The following is a 20,413-nucleotide window of genomic DNA, read 5'->3' as shown; positions in this document are numbered from 1 at the left end:
CCGCGATTATCTCGCAGTGGTGTTTACTCTTTGGCCATTCCTTGGTCGCAGTTCGTGCTCCCCTATCGGTTCCCACCCCTTCCCTTGCTTTCCAAGCTGTCGAAAAAGAAGGGGTGCCGGGCATTCTGATCGTCCCGGATTGGCCCAGGAGGTCTTGGTTTGCGGACATCGTCAATCTTCTCGCGGACGCCCCTGGTGCCTTCCAGACAGACCCGATCTGCTGTCCCACGGTCCGATCTGCCACCCGAATTATCAGTCGCTCAGTTTAACGGCGTGGTTGTGGACACCACAGTTCTAAGAGTGTCCGGCCTTTCGGCCCGGATGAGTCACACTATAATCCAGGCTAGGCAGCCTTCGTCTTCCAGGATCTACTATCGTACCTGGAAGGCTTACTTTCGTTGGTGCAAGTCCAACCGCTTTTCACCTATGTCTTTTTCCCTGCCTTCCATTTGGTTTTCTTTCAGGCAGGACTGGATTCGGGCTTCACTCTTAGTTCCCTAAAGGACCAGGTTCCTGCGCTCTTCTTCCCTTTGAGAAGATGTTATCTTCTCAGCCGCAGGTTAAGACCTTCCTTCAAGGAGTAGCCCATTCTGTCTCTCCGTACAGGGCCTCTGTGGATTCATGGGATCTAAAGGTTGTGCTGGTCGTTCTTGGGGGTTCCCCCCTCTGAGCCTCTCAGGGAGTTTTCCATGTCAGTTCTATCTGGGAAGGTGGCTTTTCTCAGGTCCATCACTTCGATCCGCCGCATTTTCAAATTGGCGGCCATTTCTTGCCGATCTCCTTTCTTGATTTTCCACCAGGACAAGGTGGTCCCAGGCCTCCGCCTTCCTTCCTTCACAAGGTGGTTTTCACCTTTCCACCTCAACGAGGACACCGTTCTACCTTCCTTTTGTCCAGTTCCGATTCAGCCTCTGGAGCAATCGTTGAACAGGCTGGACCTCGTCAGGGCAGTGAGGATCTCCCTTGCTAGCACGGCTGCTTTCCGAAAGCTGGATTCTCTTTTCGCCATCCCTGATGGTGCGTGTGAACGCCTGCCGGATTCCAAGGCGAATATTGCTTGCTGGATCAGGATTCCAAGGCGACTATTGCTTGCTGGATCAGAACGGCAATTTTGGAAGCTTACCGGGTCAAGAACAGAGTGCCCCTCCAGAGAGAAAGGCTCACTCTACCCGGGCAGTCGGCGCTTCCTGTGCGGTACGTCACAGGGCTTTCACCGACGGCTTCGCAAAGCGGCAACCTGGTCTTCCATCCACACGTTTCGCTGAACTTTACAAGGTCCATACCTATGCTTCGGCGGACGCCAGCCTGGGCAGAAGGATCCTGCAGGCGGCAGTGGTGAGTCCTCGGACCTGATGGAAGTCTGTTTTTCCCACCCCAGGGACTGCTTTGGGACGTCCCATGGTTCCTGTGTCCCCCAATGAAAGGCGATAGAGAAAACAGGATTTTTGGTTGCTTACCGTAAAATCTGTTTCTCGGAGCCTTCATTGGGGGACACAGCTCCCTCCCAAGTTGAACAGCTTTGTTTACTGTTTACGTTTGAGTTCTTTGAACACTCTTTGAGTGTTTGAAACTGTTAATCTGTGGAGCGCCATGGAATTTGTTGGCGCTATATATAAAGTTTATTATTATTGTTATATTATTCTTTCTCCTTTACACGTTGCTTCTCCTACTGCTTTCTCACTAACTGAATATCCTACTTCCTGTCGGTAGGGTGTACACTGCAGAGGAGGAGCTAACTTTTTTATTTGCATAGTGTCAGCCTCCTAGTGGCAGCAGCATACACCCATGGTTCCTGTGTCCCCCAATGAAGGCTCCGAGAAACAGATTTTACGGTAAGCAACCAAAAATCCTGTTTTTGTGAAAAAATATGATTTTTTATTTTTACAGCTCTGCATTGTAAACTTTTGTGAAGCACTTGGTGGGTCAAAGTGCTCACCACAAATCTAGATAAGTTCCTTAGGGGGTCTACTTTTCAAAATGGTGTCACTTGCGGGGGGTTTCAATGTTTAGGCACATCAGGGGCTCTCCAAACGCAACATGGCGTCCCATCTCAATTTCAGTCAATTTTGCATTGAAAAGTCAAACGGCGCTCCTTCCCTTCCGAGCTCTGCCATGCGCCCGCACAGTGGTTTACCCCCACATATGGGGTATCGGTGTACTCAGGACAAATTGTTCAACAACTTTTAGGGTCCATTTTCTCCTGTTACCCTTGGTAGAATAAAACAAATTGGAGCTGAAGTAAATTTTTGGCGAAAAAAAGTTAAATGTTCATTTTTTTTTTAAACATTCAAAAAGTTCCTGTGAAACTCCTGAAGGGTTAATAAACTCTTTGAGGGTATGTGCACACGTCCGGATTTTTAGCGTTTTTTTTTGCGGAATTTCGCTATAAAAACGCTATAAATCCGGGAAAAAAACGCTAACATTATGCATCCTATCTTTTAGAATGCATTCTGCATTTTTTGTGCATATGTTAGCGTTTTTTTCCGCAAAAAAGACGCATTCCGCAAAAAGAACGGACATGCTCATTCTTTTTGTGGATTTTTTGCGGATTCCATGTCAAAAAGGACATTCAGGGAAAAAAAAAAAAAACACACAAAAATTCCGCAAAAAATCCGCGCAAATTCAGCGAGAAATCCGCGCGAAAAAAGACGCGGATTTCTGGCAGAATTCTCAGGATTTTGTCAGGAAAAAAACCTGACGTGTGCACATACCCTGAATGTGGTTTTGAGCACCTTGAGGGGTGCAGTTTATTTTCTATCATATAGACCCCTCAAAATGACTTCAAATGTGATGTGGTCCCTAAAAAGAAATGGTGTTGTAAAAACGAGAAATTGCTGGTCAACTTTTAACCCTTATAACTCCCTAACAAAAAAAAATTTTGGTTCCAAAATTGTGCTGATGTAAAGTAGACATGTGGGAAATGTTACTTATTAAGTATTTTGTGTGACATATCTCTGTGATTTAATTGCATAAAAATTCAAAGTTGGAAAATGAGAAATTTTCATAATTTTTGCCAAATTTCGTTTTTTTGTCACAAAAAAACGCAGGTACTATCAAAGAATTTTTACCACTATCATGAAGTAAAATATGTCACGTGAAAACAGTGTCAGAATTATCAGGATCCGTTGAAGCGTTCCAGAGTTATAACCTCATAAAGGGACAGTGGTCAGAATTGTAAAAATTGACCCGGTCCATAACGTGCAAACCACCCGTGGGTGTAAAGGGGTTAAAATGCATAATCTGTTTTGTTTTTTTTTCTCATTCATTTGTCTTATTTTTTTTTTTTTTTTTTTTTGCCAAAGCGTGTCTGGTTTACAAATTTTATTTTATTTTCACGATCTCTAAAGAAAATATATTTATATTGTGAACATACATTTTTTTGACGGGGAGGGGATAGAAACAGAGATTTGAACTGTCAGTCTCTCTCTATTTTTCCTTTTTCTGTTTTTTTTCTGTTCTTTTATTTTACACACTCTACTATTAGGTATTAAAAGACCCTTGGTGGTAACATATTAATACATCCTTTTGTATTTTTGGTTTCTGTGTAATTGAGGCTGGTGTATTGGGCCTGGTAACAAGGAAAATTCAGCCTCATGCACAGCAGAGCTCACTGGTTCTCGTAGAACCCAGCAGTTCCTAATGTTGTTACACCCAACGATCATATGACTGCTGTTTTCATAGGAGAAAGCGCCGTCAGTGCTTCTGATACTGGATACACAAAGTTTTTTCTGTATACATCAATTCAGAAAGGCAGAGACAGTAATAAAACCTCTCTGCCTTCTCTATGTTGAGTCTGGCTGTGTCTGACAGCTGGTTACTTACTACAACATCTGCACTATCTGGTGCAAGCAGTTTACTCTGCATTGACATTTTAAAATGTCAGTGCAGAGTAAAGTGCGGACCGCCCAAATGTATGAAATTAATGGGCGATTGGATAGGAGAAGGTAGCATGCACTGTGTGTACGACGTGTTGCATTACACATTCTCACAACATATATAGCATTTACAATCCTGCACTGGCGTTTCTCAGCCTCATTGCCTTACAGCAGGAAGCTGTGGGTGTAGGCGAAACACAATGTGATGTAGACAAATCTGCATGTGTCCAACACAGTATTGCCCTTTGGTTTATAGGGTTTTTTGTGGCCTGTGTAATTTGTATTGTGATTGCTATCCCTCAAGCTCATAGAAGATGGTAATCACTCTCAGGTAGCAGAATTACACTGGTGGAACAGTAGCAATAGTCCATCATACAAATACCAAGTCAACTTGTAACTATCAGTAATTTGCCGTTTTTAGCATCCTGTAATAGGGCTGTATACATATTGCAGCAGATGTCGCCGTGTTTTCCTTGCTATTCACTTTTTGCAATAACATTAATTTTGATATGTGATGTCACTTTGCATATTCTTCACATGGACATGATCTGATGTGATTGACATCTAATATAGAAAATACAGCTTACATTGTGATCCTTTGCTTGTCTTTCAGCGACCTCATAAGTCAATACATCGTAGAAGGACTGATCCCATGGTCACCTTATCATCAGTCCTTGAGTCCATCATCAATGACATGAGAGACATGGCCAATGTAAGTCGTGTAATTACACGGAGGGACAATGTAATTGTGGTAAAATCATAGCATTAAGAGACTTCATTGTTTCTTTACGGGTTAGAAAGGTGCCAGCTGCATGTTAAAAATCCATGTCAGATTTTCGGTGAAACATTGACATACATGATTTACAAGTGACTCGCTCTGGAGCCCCAGCCTAAGACTATCCTGCAATGCGGAACATCACCCTAATCATTCTAATGCAGAGATGGACAGAAAACCGCATTGTTGCTTTTTTTTTGGATTACTTCGATGCATTTTTTTTTTTTTTTACATGATGTTTTTTTTCTTTTGAAGACCTACCCTTTCCACAGTCCTGTAAATGCTAAAGTAGTAAAGGATTACTACAAGATAGTGACAAATCCCATGGATCTACAAACATTGCGAGAAAATGTGCGCAAGAGAATGTATCCGTCCCGTGAAGAGTTTCGAGAGCAGGTGGAGCTAATCGTGAAGAACAGCATCCTTTATAATGGTGAGGAATCTCTAATATGTCATCTGTACGGTATGATTCTATATTGGGAACCTTTTTTTTATATACACCTATTTATTTTTTTTCGAAATTCAGGACCTAAACATGCGTTGACCCAAATTTCAAAAGAAATGTTGGATCTGTGTGATGAAAAACTCAGAGAGGTAAGCTGCTAACATTCTAATAATGGTAATGCTGATACAGAGAAGTCACAAATTAGGAACTGAAAAACGTATTAAGACAAAGTGGAAGGGTGTAAGTATGCGATGATCATACACAAAGCATGGAAAACATAACACTCCGGCACTGAGAGTTCAAAAAGGAGTCCCAGGAATTGCTGCCGTAAGACCAGAACAGAATTACTGAGATAGAATTTTAGATCCTAAGGCGAGTATAACCAGGAATATAATAATTGATAATGAGTCATACAAGTGAATAAATGGGCTTTAAGGAAGAAAAAACTATAATCAGCGGGATTCCTTATAGGATTTGTGGTTTAAAGTGAAAACCTCTCATCCTGATAGTCACGAGAACTGCGGTACGGACATAGGTACATGACTTCTCTGCTCACAGTTACCCTCTCTGAAATGGTGGTTTGCCCAAGCAGGTGATTGTCATGCTTGGTTGGTTTTTTAGAAAACTAGTCTTTGCACTGGAAAGTCTCCACATTTCTAGAATAGTCTGCCGAGGGTCTAGTATAATGGCAATGAATAGGTTGCGGCCCTCTTCTGTATCTGGCTTTTCTGGAAAACTTTGCATGAGAGCTTGACTTTTACAAACACAGTACGGCATCACTGAGACGTGGGAGAGGGGTCCAGAGCATACAGAATTAGTGGTGCCAGACTTCATGAATTGCCCTCAGACATTTCGGACGATGGCATAAAGTTTCTCTTTCTGGCAGCCTTTTAAATGAAAGGATAACACTTTATATGATAGTTCAGTTATGGAAGTCTCTCTGCACTGGATGAAAATACTTCTACACTATAAGCAGAATCATACGGTGATGTGGAGGAAATGACAGCAAGTCCTATGAGAGATCTGCATTGTCCAACAATGCTTTACCTCTTCAGGAGTTTCCAAATTCCCCTTGATGCCCACAGCAAATATCCTGGTGATCTGATGTTGAAGTCACAGGACGCCTGCTTGAATGAGGTCCCGTCTGTTCCCCTAACATGGCTATTTTGCTCAATCCTTGTATTCTCCATGAAATAACAACTCTGGGACTTTTCTTTGAGCTTTATGTTGTGTCATTCCTCTGTTATTCCTCCTAGAAATTGAGGAATAAATTGACACCAGTTAGATGTGTCCCTCCACAGACTTCGGCTTGGGTGACGTGTCTGAAATTGCAGTGACACCTTGTATCTAAGGATATAATGATTTCGTATGTCGTTGCATTGTGACCTGCTGCACATTGTGACTGTGTCAGTTACATATGTTTCCAAATGTGCAGCATGTTCTGTCGCAGGTTGCACGCGACACACTTGTCATAGACTTCAGTGCAAGTTGCACGTGACATGTCTTGCATGCAAGTTAGCTTTTTATTTATAGTCAAATCTTATCAACTTGTCAGATAACGGCTGCGGTGCGACACATCACCATGTAGCCCCAATCCCATACTGTCCAATCAGTAACATTGGTTTCAGACTGTAAGGGACAATGCTCCTTTATCAACAGAAATGGTGACCTACAATTGTCACTTTATTAATAAATATATAGGTGGGATAACAAAGAAATGGAACAACACAAAGCTGTAAGGAAGTATGGGGCATCCAAGTATTTGCTAGATCTGATGTCCTCCAAAGACGAAGGCTGCACAGCAACATGTCGGGCGACGGCAATTCTCAGAAAAGTTGTATCACAAACCATGTCCTGTGCTGGGATCTTGTTGTAAAAAAAAAATGGCCAAATCGCAAGTGACTTATACTGAAATCTATGGCAAGTGAGTTGTGTGTGACTTGTAACCAACGCCGGAGAAAGTCCAACTTGTTTAGGCACATTTGTAATTCTCTTTCTCCATCGCGGAGGGTTGCAGGTCAACTCTATTGGAGATTATTAGATGCAATGCAACACTGCAATGTCAGTATCATACGACACATCACCGCGTATCCCAGCCTGGATAACCACATCTGAAAATAAATTTGCCACCCCGCAGTCAGCTGAGCACTGTGGGTCTATCGGCGCTACCCTTTGGCCATCCGCATTAATTGCTGGCTCTGGATTGACAAACCCTTCAGTGGTGCTGGCCAAATGGGTGAATAGTCGTAAGAGAAAAGGGACTTAGATTAGTGAAATTGCTCTAAAGTAGAATAGTAGTAGTCAGACCTTCGCCATGAGCATTCCCCATCATTTGCTCTAGAGCTCGTTACACCGTATTACTCCATACTATGTCCCATACGATCAAGCAAAAGTGGAAAGTGCAGGAATGAGACCGCTGACTATGTTCAAAGGTGAATTGATACCGGTCATTTACTGGCTGATTTCTCTAAAACATACATCACTTTCTAGGTTTGTAAGACATGTTCTGTGCGCTTTTGTTAACAGAAGGAGGACAAGCTCGCGAGACTGGAGAAAGCAATTAACCCATTGCTGGATGATGATGACCAAGTTGCCTTCTCCTTTATCTTGGATAACATCGTGACTCAGAAGATGATGGCAGTGACTGACGTATGTTGAGTTTTAAGATTTCTTCACAATGTTAAATCACATAGGTATGTCTCTTCATTTTATGATGAAGTTGCCACCACTGGAGATGGTGGGATTTTTACTATACGACTTTACATGTAGATAGAAATCCTTGTCTGAGGAACACATGTCATTTGTTTTCCTTTACCATAATAAGTGTAATGATTATTGGTAAAATAGAAGACGGTAAGAAGGGGGAAACTTCTGTAGGATGCTTCTATAACGTCTAAAACCTTTCTTCTCATTTCTACAGTCATGGCCCTTCCATCATCCTGTAAATAAAAAGTTTATTCCTGACTACTACAAAGTCATTGTCAACCCGATGGATTTGGAGACTATTCGTCAGGTTATTTATTCATTTATTTAATCTTTTATTTGGTGTTTTTCTTTTTCTTCTAGTTTCAAATTTGTAATCAAAATATGAACAGTTTAATAACTTACATTTAACTGCCTGTGACTATTGCATAGAAATCTATGAAATAAGTAGATTCATGCTGCATACGGTGTAAAAAAAATAATAAACCATCCCCTTCTTCAGGAAAAAGCAGAAATTGTGTCGGAATTCCCGATATCCTAATGAATTACTTTTTATTTTTGTAAAGCTATCTAAATAATTGCATTTATTCTTGTGTCCAGAATATTTCCAAACACAAATATCAAAATCGAGAAATCTTCCTGGCTGATGTTAATTTAATCTGCACAAACAGTATGAAATACAATGGTAAGTTATGGGTGATCACCCTATTTTCGGTTGTTCCAGTTCGCTTGTATGTCAGAAAGAGCTCATGTGGAAGATTCTGCCCAGTTTTCTAAAATTGATGCAATTTTGCAAAAGTAAAATTTTGGTGAGGATGCTGGGACTTTTTATTTAGTTTATTTGATACTTTTTGTGATGTTACTATGTTCATTGTGTTCATCACATAGTGAGTCTACCGTAATTACACAATAACTTGTTTTATTCACAGGGCCAGAAAGTCCGTATAGTAAAACGGCACAGGAAATTGTTAATGTCTGTAGCCAGACTCTGGCTGAGGTAAGCTGTGTTTGGGGAGGTATTAAAGTCAACCACACAACACGATTCATCAAGACCGCTGTTTCTCACGCTGATCTTGATGAGGGGGGTATGTAGGAGTCAGACGCTCTTGATTCGTTAAAAAGTGCATGCCTCTTAATGAATCCGGCGCCCTTGACGAGTAGCGTGCACTGCGCCACACATCTTACTCCAGTCTTTGACTGGAGTAAGATTTCTGGCGGAATGCCATAACTCGTCATGAATTAGACATACTGCGGGGTCACACTCCTGTCCTGCCCTAGTTCCATTTTGGCGGAGTTGGAAGAAACTTTTCTGAATCTCTTAAGGGACCCTAATACACATAAACACCTGCAAAATCTCCCATACTAAAAGGAAGATGGACAAATCTTCAATGGCAAAGATAAGTGCCCTTATAATTCAATCCAAAGATACACATAATAATAATCTTTATTTATATAGCGCCAACATATTCCACAGCACTTTACAGTTTAACAGTTTCAAACACAACGGTCATAAGTAACAATGTTAACAATACAATAATTAAAGCAAAATAAGACGACCCTACAATGAGGTGGGGGAGATACAAAGTACAGGAGCTTATTTACAATGATGTATTTACAATGATGGTCCAGCCATCTTCAGGGGGTGGGGGATAGATAGGGATAGTGAATGGGCTACACACACACAAACATAAAATGACTTTGATTTGATTAGTGACCGTGATAGGCCGCTCTGAACAAATGTGTTTTGAGTGAGCGCCTAAAACTATGCAAATTGTGGATGGTTCTATTATCTTGGGGTAGAGCATTCCAGAGGATTGGCGCAGCACGGGAGAAGTCTTGGAGTCGGGAGTGGAAGGTACGGATTAGTGCAGAGGTTAGTCGAAAGTCATTTGCAGAGCGCAGAGGTCGGTTAGGCCGATAGACAGAAATGAGGGAGGAGATGTAAGGGGGTGCTGCACTGTGAAGAGCTTTGTGGGTGAGAACAAGTACTTTGAATTGTATCCTGTATTGAATGGGCAGCCAGTGTAATGACTGGCGAAGAGCGGACACGAGTAACGATTAGCTAGATAGACGACCCCGGCTGCTGCATTAAGGATGGACTGGAGAGGGGAAAGTCGAGTAAGGGGGAGGCCAATTAATAGAGTGTTACAGTAGTCCAGGCGGGAGTGGATCAGGGCGACAGTGAGGGATTTTGTTGTTTCCATGGTGAGAAAAGGGCGGATTCTAGAGATGTTCTGTCGGTGTAAGCGGCATGAGCGGGCAAGAGATTGTATATGGGAGGTGAGGGAGAGATCGGAGTCAAACATAACACCCAGACAGCGCGCCTGCTGCCAGGGTGTTGTTATGGTGCCAGCCACGGAGAAGGAAATGTCAGATTTAGGGAGATTAGTAGACGGTGGGAGCAGAAGTTGTTCAGTTTTGGAGAGGTTGAGTTTCAGATAGAGAGCGGACATGATGTTGGAGACTGCGGACAGTCATTGGTGTTCTGTAGTACAGCGGGGGTAAGGTCAGGGGCTGACGTGTATAGTTGTGTGTCGTCGGCATAAAGATGGTACTGAAAGCCAAATCTGCTGATGGTCTGGAGAAAAGGAGATGAAGTGGTGCCAGAGAACAGAACACTGAAGGAGCGGTCAGAAAGATAGGAGGAGAACCAGGAGAGAGCAGTGTCCTTAATGCCAAGTGACTGGAGCCTAGAGAGTAAGAGAGGGTGGTTAACAGTGTCGAAAGCTGCAGAAAGATCGAGAAGAATGAGCAGAGAGTGGTCACCATTACATTTTGCTGTCAGAAGGTCGTAGGTCACTTTGATGAGTGCAGTTTCTGTTGAATGTAGGGGGTGGAAGCCGGACTGTGAAGGGTCTAGGAGGGAGTGAGTGGAGAGGTAACGGGTAAGGCGGGAGTAGATCAGGCGCTCCAAGAGTTTAGAGATGAAGGGGAGATTGGAGACCGGTCTGTAGTTATTTGTGCATGGTACTAACACATATTTACATGATTCCTAAATGCCAGACATGTAAATATGAAGTCACAACCAACATGATGCCATAGCAGCTCTGTGGTAGTTTGGGCCCAGTGTGAAATGCACAAGTAGTCAGCTGAAAACGACCATTGTATTTAAGAATAATAAGACACAAGGGTGTCACTAAAAATACAGCTAGATGTGACGTGTTTCCCCATCATGGGTAGTGGTTCCTCAGGAGGGTAAAGCAGGTAGTAATTCATACAGGAATGAGGTGATGACGTATGGGTGAAAACACTTGTGAAGATCTTGCATACGCAAACATTTTGTAGCTTATGACTTAACTCTGAGTTGCACAAAAATGTATCAACTTTTCAAGGCCTTTACCCCAGAATTCTGGCAATATTGCTTTGATGAACCTGGAGCCATATTCTTTGCTGATTTCTGGTCTTTGTTTCCTTTTTGGACCAGTATGATGAGCACCTAACACAACTAGAAAAAGACATTTGCACTGCTAAGGAGGCTGCCCTAGATGACGCTGACCTAGATAGCCTAGATCCGATGACTCCTGGACCGTACACTCCCCAGGTTAGTACTTGTGTATCTGGGTATTTTCCAATATGGCATAGTCAAACGGAAGCCATTACACTACTTAGACTACTCCATCTTACATGTTAGTGTTTCCGAGTACAGTAAGAAACCTTATACTCGCTACCGCACCAGCGCCATTCCAGGGATGACCGTGCCAGGTCTCCCAGCGCTCATGCGACTTTTTCACATCTACTGCCTTTGGTACTTCTTCTCTTGTGACGTCCACTATAGGGAAATATTGATGAGCAGCATCTGGTTAGTGATCGTCTGCAGTGCTCAGGTGACATGATAATGAGTGGTTGCTGATCGGGGGGCTGCTCATCATTATGCCATGAGTGGATGTCTACTCTGATGGATTAATAAAGACAGCAGCCTTTTAGCGATTGCCGATTGGCTGCAGCGTTCACATTGCTTAACAGTGGTCATCTGTGCACTGAGAGTCCTGGCGCAGACATCTCTGGCATGATGCTGGTGCCGGTGATAAGTACACGTTTTTGTTATTTTACTCTGGGAACTCGGGCATATATGAATAGGCTGTACAAGTAGTGGACAGCCCTTTTGTCTGGGACAGACATATGGTTCAGCGTAGGGGATGCGTACTCGGCAGACTTCTTTGCGGGTTTTATGATGTTCCCAGCCATTCATTATGCATGTGTATGTTAAAACCAAGATATGCAGCATACCAGGAATGTCTCTACACACGTAAGTTGTAGACAGCTGATGCGTTTTTCTATTACATGGCAGCCTCCTGACTACTACGACACAAACACGTCGCTGAGCATGTCCCAGGAAGCTCCTTTCTACCCAGATGAAAGCAATTTATCTGCCACAGAAGCCGCTACCGCCTCCCTGGAGAAGAGAAGCCTGGTGATAATCCACTTACTTTATTATATGTTTCTACACAAACACCGGGGATTATTTGTAGCCTTCTATTTTTCACATTATTTCATTTAGTAGTTTTGTCATTCCTACCAAAAAAGCTATTGGTTATGTTTTCCGTATTGCAAGCCTGTAGCCTGTATTCACCTCTCCGCAGTTAAAGGAACTGGGATCACATTGATCATTCAGTCTTATGTGCTGGCAGAACAGTAAAATATAAGAGGAGCTAAACAAAATAATATGTGCTTGCTGCACTTTTTATTCTTAAGGCACCACTCCAGCATTTTTTGTTATTGCACCCCTGGAGTGGTGCTTTAAATGTAAGTCCCCTGCTCCCTGTCTCATACTCGCCTGCTACTGCCTTCAACCTTTTCCAGCATTGCTCCCGTCGGTCTCCGGCAAAAAGTGACCTGCCGGTAGCTCCAGTGTTTCACGGAACGCATCGGAGGTCACTTCTCAATACATGCCTATCAGAGCCTCGTTCTCTCATAGAGCTGCATTGAGCTCTTGTGACGCAACCTCTGATTTCCGGAGAAATAGACGTTGATGGCACCGCGAGACACGAGTGGCAGCGGTAAAAGGTGAAGCCGCCGCAAGGTGAGTGTAAGAACGTGGGCAAGGGGCTTACATTTAAAGCGCTACTCTAGCACTGAAAAAAAATAAACCACTGAAGTGGTGCTTTAAAAAGAATCTGTTAGCAGGTATTTGCCACCCCATCTGAGAGCAGCATGTATAGGAACAGAGAGCCATCGGCGCAGATCTATCGGTTCTGTGTACAACCCTCCCCTGTATAACGCTGCCATTCATCTGTGGGCGCCAGATGAACAACCTGGCTGCAGCTTTACTAGTCCTCTAGTTATAACATCCTGCTGTACAACAGTGATTTTATAAGAAACTACAGCAAGCAGCTCATTAAGTGAAACATCCCTTGAATCGGTATCTCTGTTCCTACACTATGCTGCTTTCAGATTGGGTAGCAAAAACCCGGTGACAGATTCCCTTTAAGTATCAAGTGGGTGGTCCTAATCCGTGATTGACCATTAGCGCTGTATCCACGATTATACAAGGAAGACTCAAGCACTGATTAGGATCACTGATTGGACTCCTGAGAATAAAAAGTGCAGGGCTTATATAAATGTGTTCGGCTTCTCCTGCCCTGTAACGTGCTTCCCAGAGGTTGCACAGCATTGTCCAGCTGACCAGTTCCCTTTAAGAAGAAGGGACTAGTTCTAGCCATCAGCAAGAATCCCAGCCCTTGTACATCTCACACTAATGTATATGTTCTTTATCTGCAGATGAGACTAGGAAGAAACCGTCTAGGGGAAGATGATTCTGATGTTGACATAGAAGGATTTGAGGATGATGATGATGATGGGAAGCCTAAGACTCCAGCCCCTGTAAGTTTCTCCTAAAGGTGTTTTGACCATTTTTCATACAAACCTAATGCTTCATTAGTTTTTTTTTTATCTGTATCCCTTAAATTATCTAAGGAAATTGAGGATGTTGATGGAGACTTGGCAGAGGAAGATGAGAACATCGTGCAGCTGCCTCAGGCCAGTGTATTGTATGAGGATTTACTGATGTCTGATGGTGAAGATGATGATGATGGAAGCGACGAGGAAGGAGATAATCCCTTCTCATGTAAGTACATAGTGTTCATACACCGTAATGGTTGTGTAATTCAGAAAGACTGTTCATCATGAACAGATTTTGTCACTGTATTGTTGTACTGTCCCCTCAGATATCGCAGGTCAGGGTGCACAACTTTTGTGGTTTTTATGCCATTTTCGGCCAGGTCTGACAAAGTGGGTGGAGCTTTGGCGTGGCGACACCTCCTTATCAAAATCACCATCAGAAGTGGGATTCTTTTTACCCCAAATCACATCCTCCAGTCCCTGAGTGGAGTAAGATGTGTTGAGGTGTTGAGTCTCTTAAATAATCAGATGCCTTGCACTCCATCCTACACCTTCATCAAAGCCAACATGACCAATGCCAGTCTTTACCAATTGTGGCCAAAGAATTTACTACTAACTGTATTTCAGTCACCAAAAGGCAACAGGGTCATGGGCATTTTACCGACATCTGGTCAGTGAATTTGTGACTAAAGTATATGATGTTGTGCTGCATGTGGATATGTGAGCGGTGTGCGTGCTTCCTGTGTGACATATGGGCTGTGTTCGTCTGCTGCATGTGGCTAATATTTTGAGTGTTGTTTGTATTGCAAGTGCTTAACATCTGAGCAGTGTGGGGAGGCGGCACGTGGATATGTGTGTGCTGCATATGTCTGATATGTGAGCGGTGTATGTGTGCTGCATGTGTCTGATATGTGAGCGGTGTATGTGTGCTGCATGTGTCTGATATGTGAGCGGTGTATGTGTCTGATAGTGTCTGATATGTGAGCGGTGTATGTGTGCTGCTTGTGTTTGATATGTGAGCGGTGTATGTGTGCTGCATATGTCTGATATGTGAGCGGTGTATGTGTGCTGCATGTGTCTGATGTGAGCGGTGTATGTGTGCTGCATGTGTCTGATATGTGAGCTGTGTATGTGTGCTGCATGTGTCTGATAGTGTATGTGTGCTGCATGTGTCTGACATGTGAGCGGTGTATGTGTGCTGCTTGTGTCTGACATGTGAGCGGTGTATGTGTGCTGCATGTGTCTGATATGTGAGCGGTGTATGTGTGCTGCATGTGTCTGATATGTGAGCGGTGTATGTGTGCTGCATGTGTCTGATATGTGAGCGGTGTATATGTGCTGCATGTGTCTGAAATGTGAGCCGTGTGTGTGCTGCATGTGTCTGATATGTGAGCGGAGTATGTGTGCTGCATGTGTCTGATATGTGAGCGGTGTATATGTGCTGCATGTGTCTGAAATGTGAGCCGTGTGTGTGCTGCATGTGTCTGATATGTGAGCGGTGTATGTGTGCTGCATGTGTCTGATATGTGAGCGGTGTATGTGTGCTGCATGTGTCTGATATGTGAGCGGTGTATGTGTGCTGCATGTGTCTGATATGTGAGCCGTGTATGTGTTCTGCATGTGTCTGATAGTGTATGTGTGCTGCATGTGTCTGACATGTGAGCGGTGTATGTGTGCTGCTTTTGTCTGATATGTGAGCGGTGTATGTGTGCTGCATGTGTTTGATATGTGAGCGGTGTATGTGTGCTGCATGTGTCTGATATGTGAATCGTGTATGTGTTCTGCATGTGTCTGATAGTGTCTGATATGTGAGCGGTGTATGTGTGCTGCATGTGTCTGATATGTGAGCGGTGTATGTGTGCTGCATGTGTCTGATATGTGAGCGGTGTATGTGTGCTGCATGTGTCTGATATGTGAGCGGTGTATGTGTGCTGCATGTGTCTGATATGTGAGCGGTGTATGTATGCTGCATGTGTCTGATATGTGAGCGGTGTATGTGTGCTGCATGTGTCTGATATGTGAGCGGTGTATGTGTGCTGCATGTGTCTGATAGTGTCTGATATGTGAGCGGTGTATGTGTGCTGCATGTGTCTGATATGTGAGCGGTGTATGTGTGCTGCATGTGTCTGATATGTGAGCGGTGTATGTGTCTGATAGTGTCTGATATGTGAGCGGTGTATGTGTGCTGCATGTGTCTGATATGTGAGCGGTGTATGTGTGCTGCATGTGTCTGATATGTGAGCGGTGTATGTGTGCTGCATGTGTCTGATATGTGAGCGGTGTATGTGTGCTGCATGTGTCTGATATGTGAGCCGTGTATGTGTTCTGCATGTGTCTGGTAGTGTATGTGTGCTGCATGTGTCTGATATGTGAGCCGTGTATGTGTGCTGCATGTGTCTGACATGTGAGCGGTGTATGTGTGCTGCTTGTGTTTGATATGTGAGCGGTGTATGTGTGCTGCATGTGTCTGATATGTGAGCGGTGTATGTGTGCTGCATGTGTCTGATATGTGAGCGGTGTATGTGTGCTGCATGTGTCTGATATGTGAGCGGTGTATGTGTGCTGCATGTGTCTGAAATGTGAGCCGTGTGTGTGCTGCATGTGTCTGATATGTGAGCAGAGTATGTGTGCTGCATGTGTCTGATATGTGAGCGGTGTATGCGTGCTGCATGTGTCTGATATGTGAGCGGTGTATGTGTGCTGCATGTGTCTGACATGTGTGCGGTGTATGTGTGCTGCATGTGTCTGAAATGTGAGCCGTGTGTGTGCTGCATGTGTCTGATATGTGAGCGGTGTATTTGTGCTGCATGTGTCTGATATGTGAGTGGTGTATGCGTGCTGCATGTGTCTGATATGTGAGCCGTGTATGTGTGGTGCATGTGTCTGAAATGTGAGCGGTGTATGCGTGCTGCATATGTCTGATATGTGAGCCATGTATGTGTGCTGCATGTGTCTGATGTGTGATCGTGTATGTGTGTTGCATGTGTCTGATATGTGAGCCCTGTATATGTGCTGCATGTGTCTGATATGTGATCGTGTATGTGTGCTGCATGTGTCTGATATGTGAGCGGTGTATGTGTGCTGCATGTGTCTGATATGTGAGCGGTGTATGTGTGCTGCATGTGTCTGATATGTGAGCGGTGTATGTGTGCTGCATGTGTCTGATATGTGAGCGGTGTATGTGTGCTGCATGTGTCTGATAGTGTCTGATATGTGAGCGGTGTATGTGTGCTGCATGTGTCTGATATGTGAGCGGTGTATGTGTGCTGCATGTGTCTGATATGTGAGCGGTGTATGTGTCTGATAGTGTCTGATATGTGAGCGGTGTATGTGTGCTGCATGTGTCTGATATGTGAGCGGTGTATGTGTGCTGCATGTGTCTGATATGTGAGCGGTGTATGTGTGCTGCATGTGTCTGATATGTGAGCCGTGTATGTGTTCTGCATTTGTCTGGTAGTGTATGTGTGCTGCATGTGTCTGATATGTGAGCCGTGTATGTGTGCTGCATGTGTCTGACATGTGAGCGGTGTATGTGTGCTGCTTGTGTTTGATATGTGAGCGGTGTATGTGTGCTGCATGTGTCTGATATGTGAGCGGTGTATGTGTGCTGCATGTGTCTGATATGTGAGCGGTGTATGTGTGCTGCATGTGTCTGATATGTGAGCGGTGTATATGTGCTGCATGTGTCTGAAATGTGAGCCGTGTGTGTGCTGCATGTGTCTGATATGTGAGCGGAGTATGTGTGCTGCATGTGTCTGATATGTGAGCGGTGTATGTGTGCTGCATGTGTCTGATATGTGAGCGGTGTATGTGTGCTGCATGTGTCTGACATGTGAGCGGTGTATGTGTGCTGCATGTGTCTGAAATGTGAGCCGTGTGTGTGCTGCATGTGTCTGATATGTGAGCGGTGTATTTGTGCTGCATGTGTCTGATATGTGAGTGGTGTATGCGTGCTGCATGTGTCTGATATGTGAGCCGTGTATGTGTGCTGCATGTGTCTGATATGTGAGCGGTGTATGCGTGCTGCATATGTCTGATATGTGAGCCATGTATGTGTGCTGCATGTGTCTGATGTGTGATCGTGTATGTGTGTTGCATGTGTCTGATATGTGAGCCCTGTATATGTGCTGCATGTGTCTGATATGTGATCGTGTATGTGTGCTGCATGTGTCTGATATGTAATCGTGTATGTGTGCTGCATGTGTCTGATATGTGAGCGGTGTATGTGTGCTGCATGTGTCTGATATGTGAGCGGTGTATGTGTGCTGCATGTGTCTGATATGTGAGCGGTGTATGTGTGCTGCATGTGTCTGATATGTGAGCCGTGTATGTGTTCTGCATTTGTCTGGTAGTGTATGTGTGCTGCATGTGTCTGATATGTGAGCCGTGTATGTGTGCTGCATGTGTCTGACATGTGAGCGGTGTATGTGTGCTGCTTGTGTTTGATATGTGAGCGGTGTATGTGTGCTGCATGTGTCTGATATGTGAGCGGTGTATGTGTGCTGCATGTGTCTGATATGTGAGCGGTGTATGTGTGCTGCATGTGTCTGATATGTGAGCGGTGTATATGTGCTGCATGTGTCTGAAATGTGAGCCGTGTGTGTGCTGCATGTGTCTGATATGTGAGCGGAGTATGTGTGCTGCATGTGTCTGATATGTGAGCGGTGTATGTGTGCTGCATGTGTCTGATATGTGAGCGGTGTATGTGTGCTGCATGTGTCTGACATGTGAGCGGTGTATGTGTGCTGCATGTGTCTGAAATGTGAGCCGTGTGTGTGCTGCATGTGTCTGATATGTGAGCGGTGTATTTGTGCTGCATGTGTCTGATATGTGAGTGGTGTATGCGTGCTGCATGTGTCTGATATGTGAGCCGTGTATGTGTGCTGCATGTGTCTGATATGTGAGCGGTGTATGCGTGCTGCATATGTCTGATATGTGAGCCATGTATGTGTGCTGCATGTGTCTGATGTGTGATCGTGTATGTGTGTTGCATGTGTCTGATATGTGAGCCCTGTATATGTGCTGCATGTGTCTGATATGTGATCGTGTATGTGTGCTGCATGTGTCTGATATGTAATCGTGTATGTGTGCTGCATGTGTCTGATATGTGAGCGGTGTATGTGTGCTGCATGTATCTGATATGTGAGCGGTGTATGTGTGCTGCATGTGTCTGATATGTGAGCGGTGTATATGTGCTGCATGTGTCTGATGTGTGATCGTGTATATGTGCTGCATGTTTGATATGTGATCGTGTATGTGTGCTGCATGTGTCTGATATGTGAGCCCTGTATATGTGCTGCATGTGTCTGATATGTTATCGTGTATATGTGCTGCATGTGTCTGATATGTAATCGTGTATGTGTGCTGCATGTGTCTGATATGTGAGCGGTGTATATGTGCTGCATGTGTCTGATATGTGAGCGGTGTATGTGTGCTGCATGTGTCTGATGTGTGATCGTGTATATGTGCTGCATGTTTGATATGTGTTCGTGTATGTGTGCTGCATGTGTCTGATATGTGATTGTGTATGTGTGCTGCATGTGTCTGATAACAGGATTTTTGGTTGCTTACCGTAAAATCTGTTTCTTGAAGCCTCCATTGGGGGACACAGGAACCATGGGGTGTATGCTGCTGCCACTAGGAGGCTGACACTATGCAAATAAAAAAGTTAGCTCCTCCTCTGCAGTGTACACCCCACCGACTGGCATTATACTCTTCAGTTAGTGAGAAAGCAGTAGGAGATAAGTAGCAAGGTTGAAAACCATAGCCACAAACTTGAGAACTGTAAACGTGAGAACAGTCATAGAACAGATAACAAAAACATTGGGAGGGAGCTGTGTCCCCCAATGGAGGCTTCAAGAAACAGATTTTACTGTAAGCAACCAAAAATCCTGTTTTCTTTATCGCCTCTCATTGGGGGACACAGGAACCATGGGACGTCCCAAAGCAGTCCCTAGGGCGGGAAAAACAGACTTCCATCAGGTCAGAGGACTCACCACTGCCGCCTGCAAGATCCTTCTGCCTAGGCTGGCGTCCGCCGAAGCGTATGGACCTTGTAAAATTTGGCGAACGTGTGGATGGAAGACCAAGTTGCCGCTTTGCAAAGCTGTAGGGCGGAAGCTCTGTGGTGCACCGCCCAGGAGGCGCCGACTGCCCGGGTAGAGTGAGCCTTAATCCCAGGAGGGGGCACTCTGTTCTTGACCCGGTAAGCCTCCAGAAATGCCATTCTGGTCCAGCGAGCAATAGTCGCTTTAGAAGTCGGCTGGCCTCTGCGTGTGCCATCAGGAATGACGAAAAAGGAATCTGTCCTCCGGAAAAGGGACGTTCTATCCCGGTAGATCCTCACTGCCCTGACGAGGACCAGCCTGTTCAACGATCACTCCAGGGGATGAGCCGGAGCTAGACAAAAGGAAGGTAGAACTATGTCCACGTTGAGGTGAAAAACCACCTTAGGAAGGCAGGAAGGCGGAGACCTGAGGACCGCCTTGTCCTGGTGAATGTCCAAGTACGGAGGTCGGCAGGACAGGGCCGCCAACTCGGAAAAGCGGCAGATAAAGGAGATGGCCACAAGAAAGGCCACCCTCAAAGATAGAACGGACAGGGGAATCTCCTTGAAAGGCTTAAAGGGGGAAACCCTCAGAACGTTCAGAACCAGGCTTAAATCCCATGAATCCACGGGGGCCCTGTACGGAGGGACAGCGTGGACTACTCCTTGAAGGAAGGTCTTAACCTGTGGCCGAGAAGCTAAAGTCTTCTGAGAGGATGGAAAGCGCAGAG

General features: G+C 44.5%; 1 protein-coding gene across 1 annotated transcript in view; it reads left to right on the top strand.

Moving 5' to 3' along the window:
- Window positions 1-20,413, top strand: part of TAF1 (TATA-box binding protein associated factor 1) — a 102,589-nt gene that overhangs the window by 66,631 nt on the left and 15,545 nt on the right. Inside the window, exons 28-38 of the mRNA XM_069747263.1 lie at window positions 4,489-4,587; window positions 4,906-5,083; window positions 5,177-5,244; window positions 7,622-7,744; window positions 8,016-8,108; window positions 8,399-8,483; window positions 8,728-8,795; window positions 11,223-11,339; window positions 12,087-12,209; window positions 13,517-13,618; window positions 13,712-13,862. Of these exons, the coding sequence (XP_069603364.1) occupies window positions 4,489-4,587; window positions 4,906-5,083; window positions 5,177-5,244; window positions 7,622-7,744; window positions 8,016-8,108; window positions 8,399-8,483; window positions 8,728-8,795; window positions 11,223-11,339; window positions 12,087-12,209; window positions 13,517-13,618; window positions 13,712-13,862 (1,207 nt within the window). The remainder of the gene's footprint in view (window positions 1-4,488; window positions 4,588-4,905; window positions 5,084-5,176; window positions 5,245-7,621; window positions 7,745-8,015; window positions 8,109-8,398; window positions 8,484-8,727; window positions 8,796-11,222; window positions 11,340-12,086; window positions 12,210-13,516; window positions 13,619-13,711; window positions 13,863-20,413) is intronic.

This window comes from Ranitomeya imitator, chromosome 2 (assembly GCF_032444005.1).
Source record: "Ranitomeya imitator isolate aRanImi1 chromosome 2, aRanImi1.pri, whole genome shotgun sequence".
Taxonomy (NCBI): Eukaryota; Metazoa; Chordata; class Amphibia; order Anura; family Dendrobatidae; genus Ranitomeya; species Ranitomeya imitator.
This window is presented reverse-complemented; position numbering and strand designations above follow the sequence as displayed.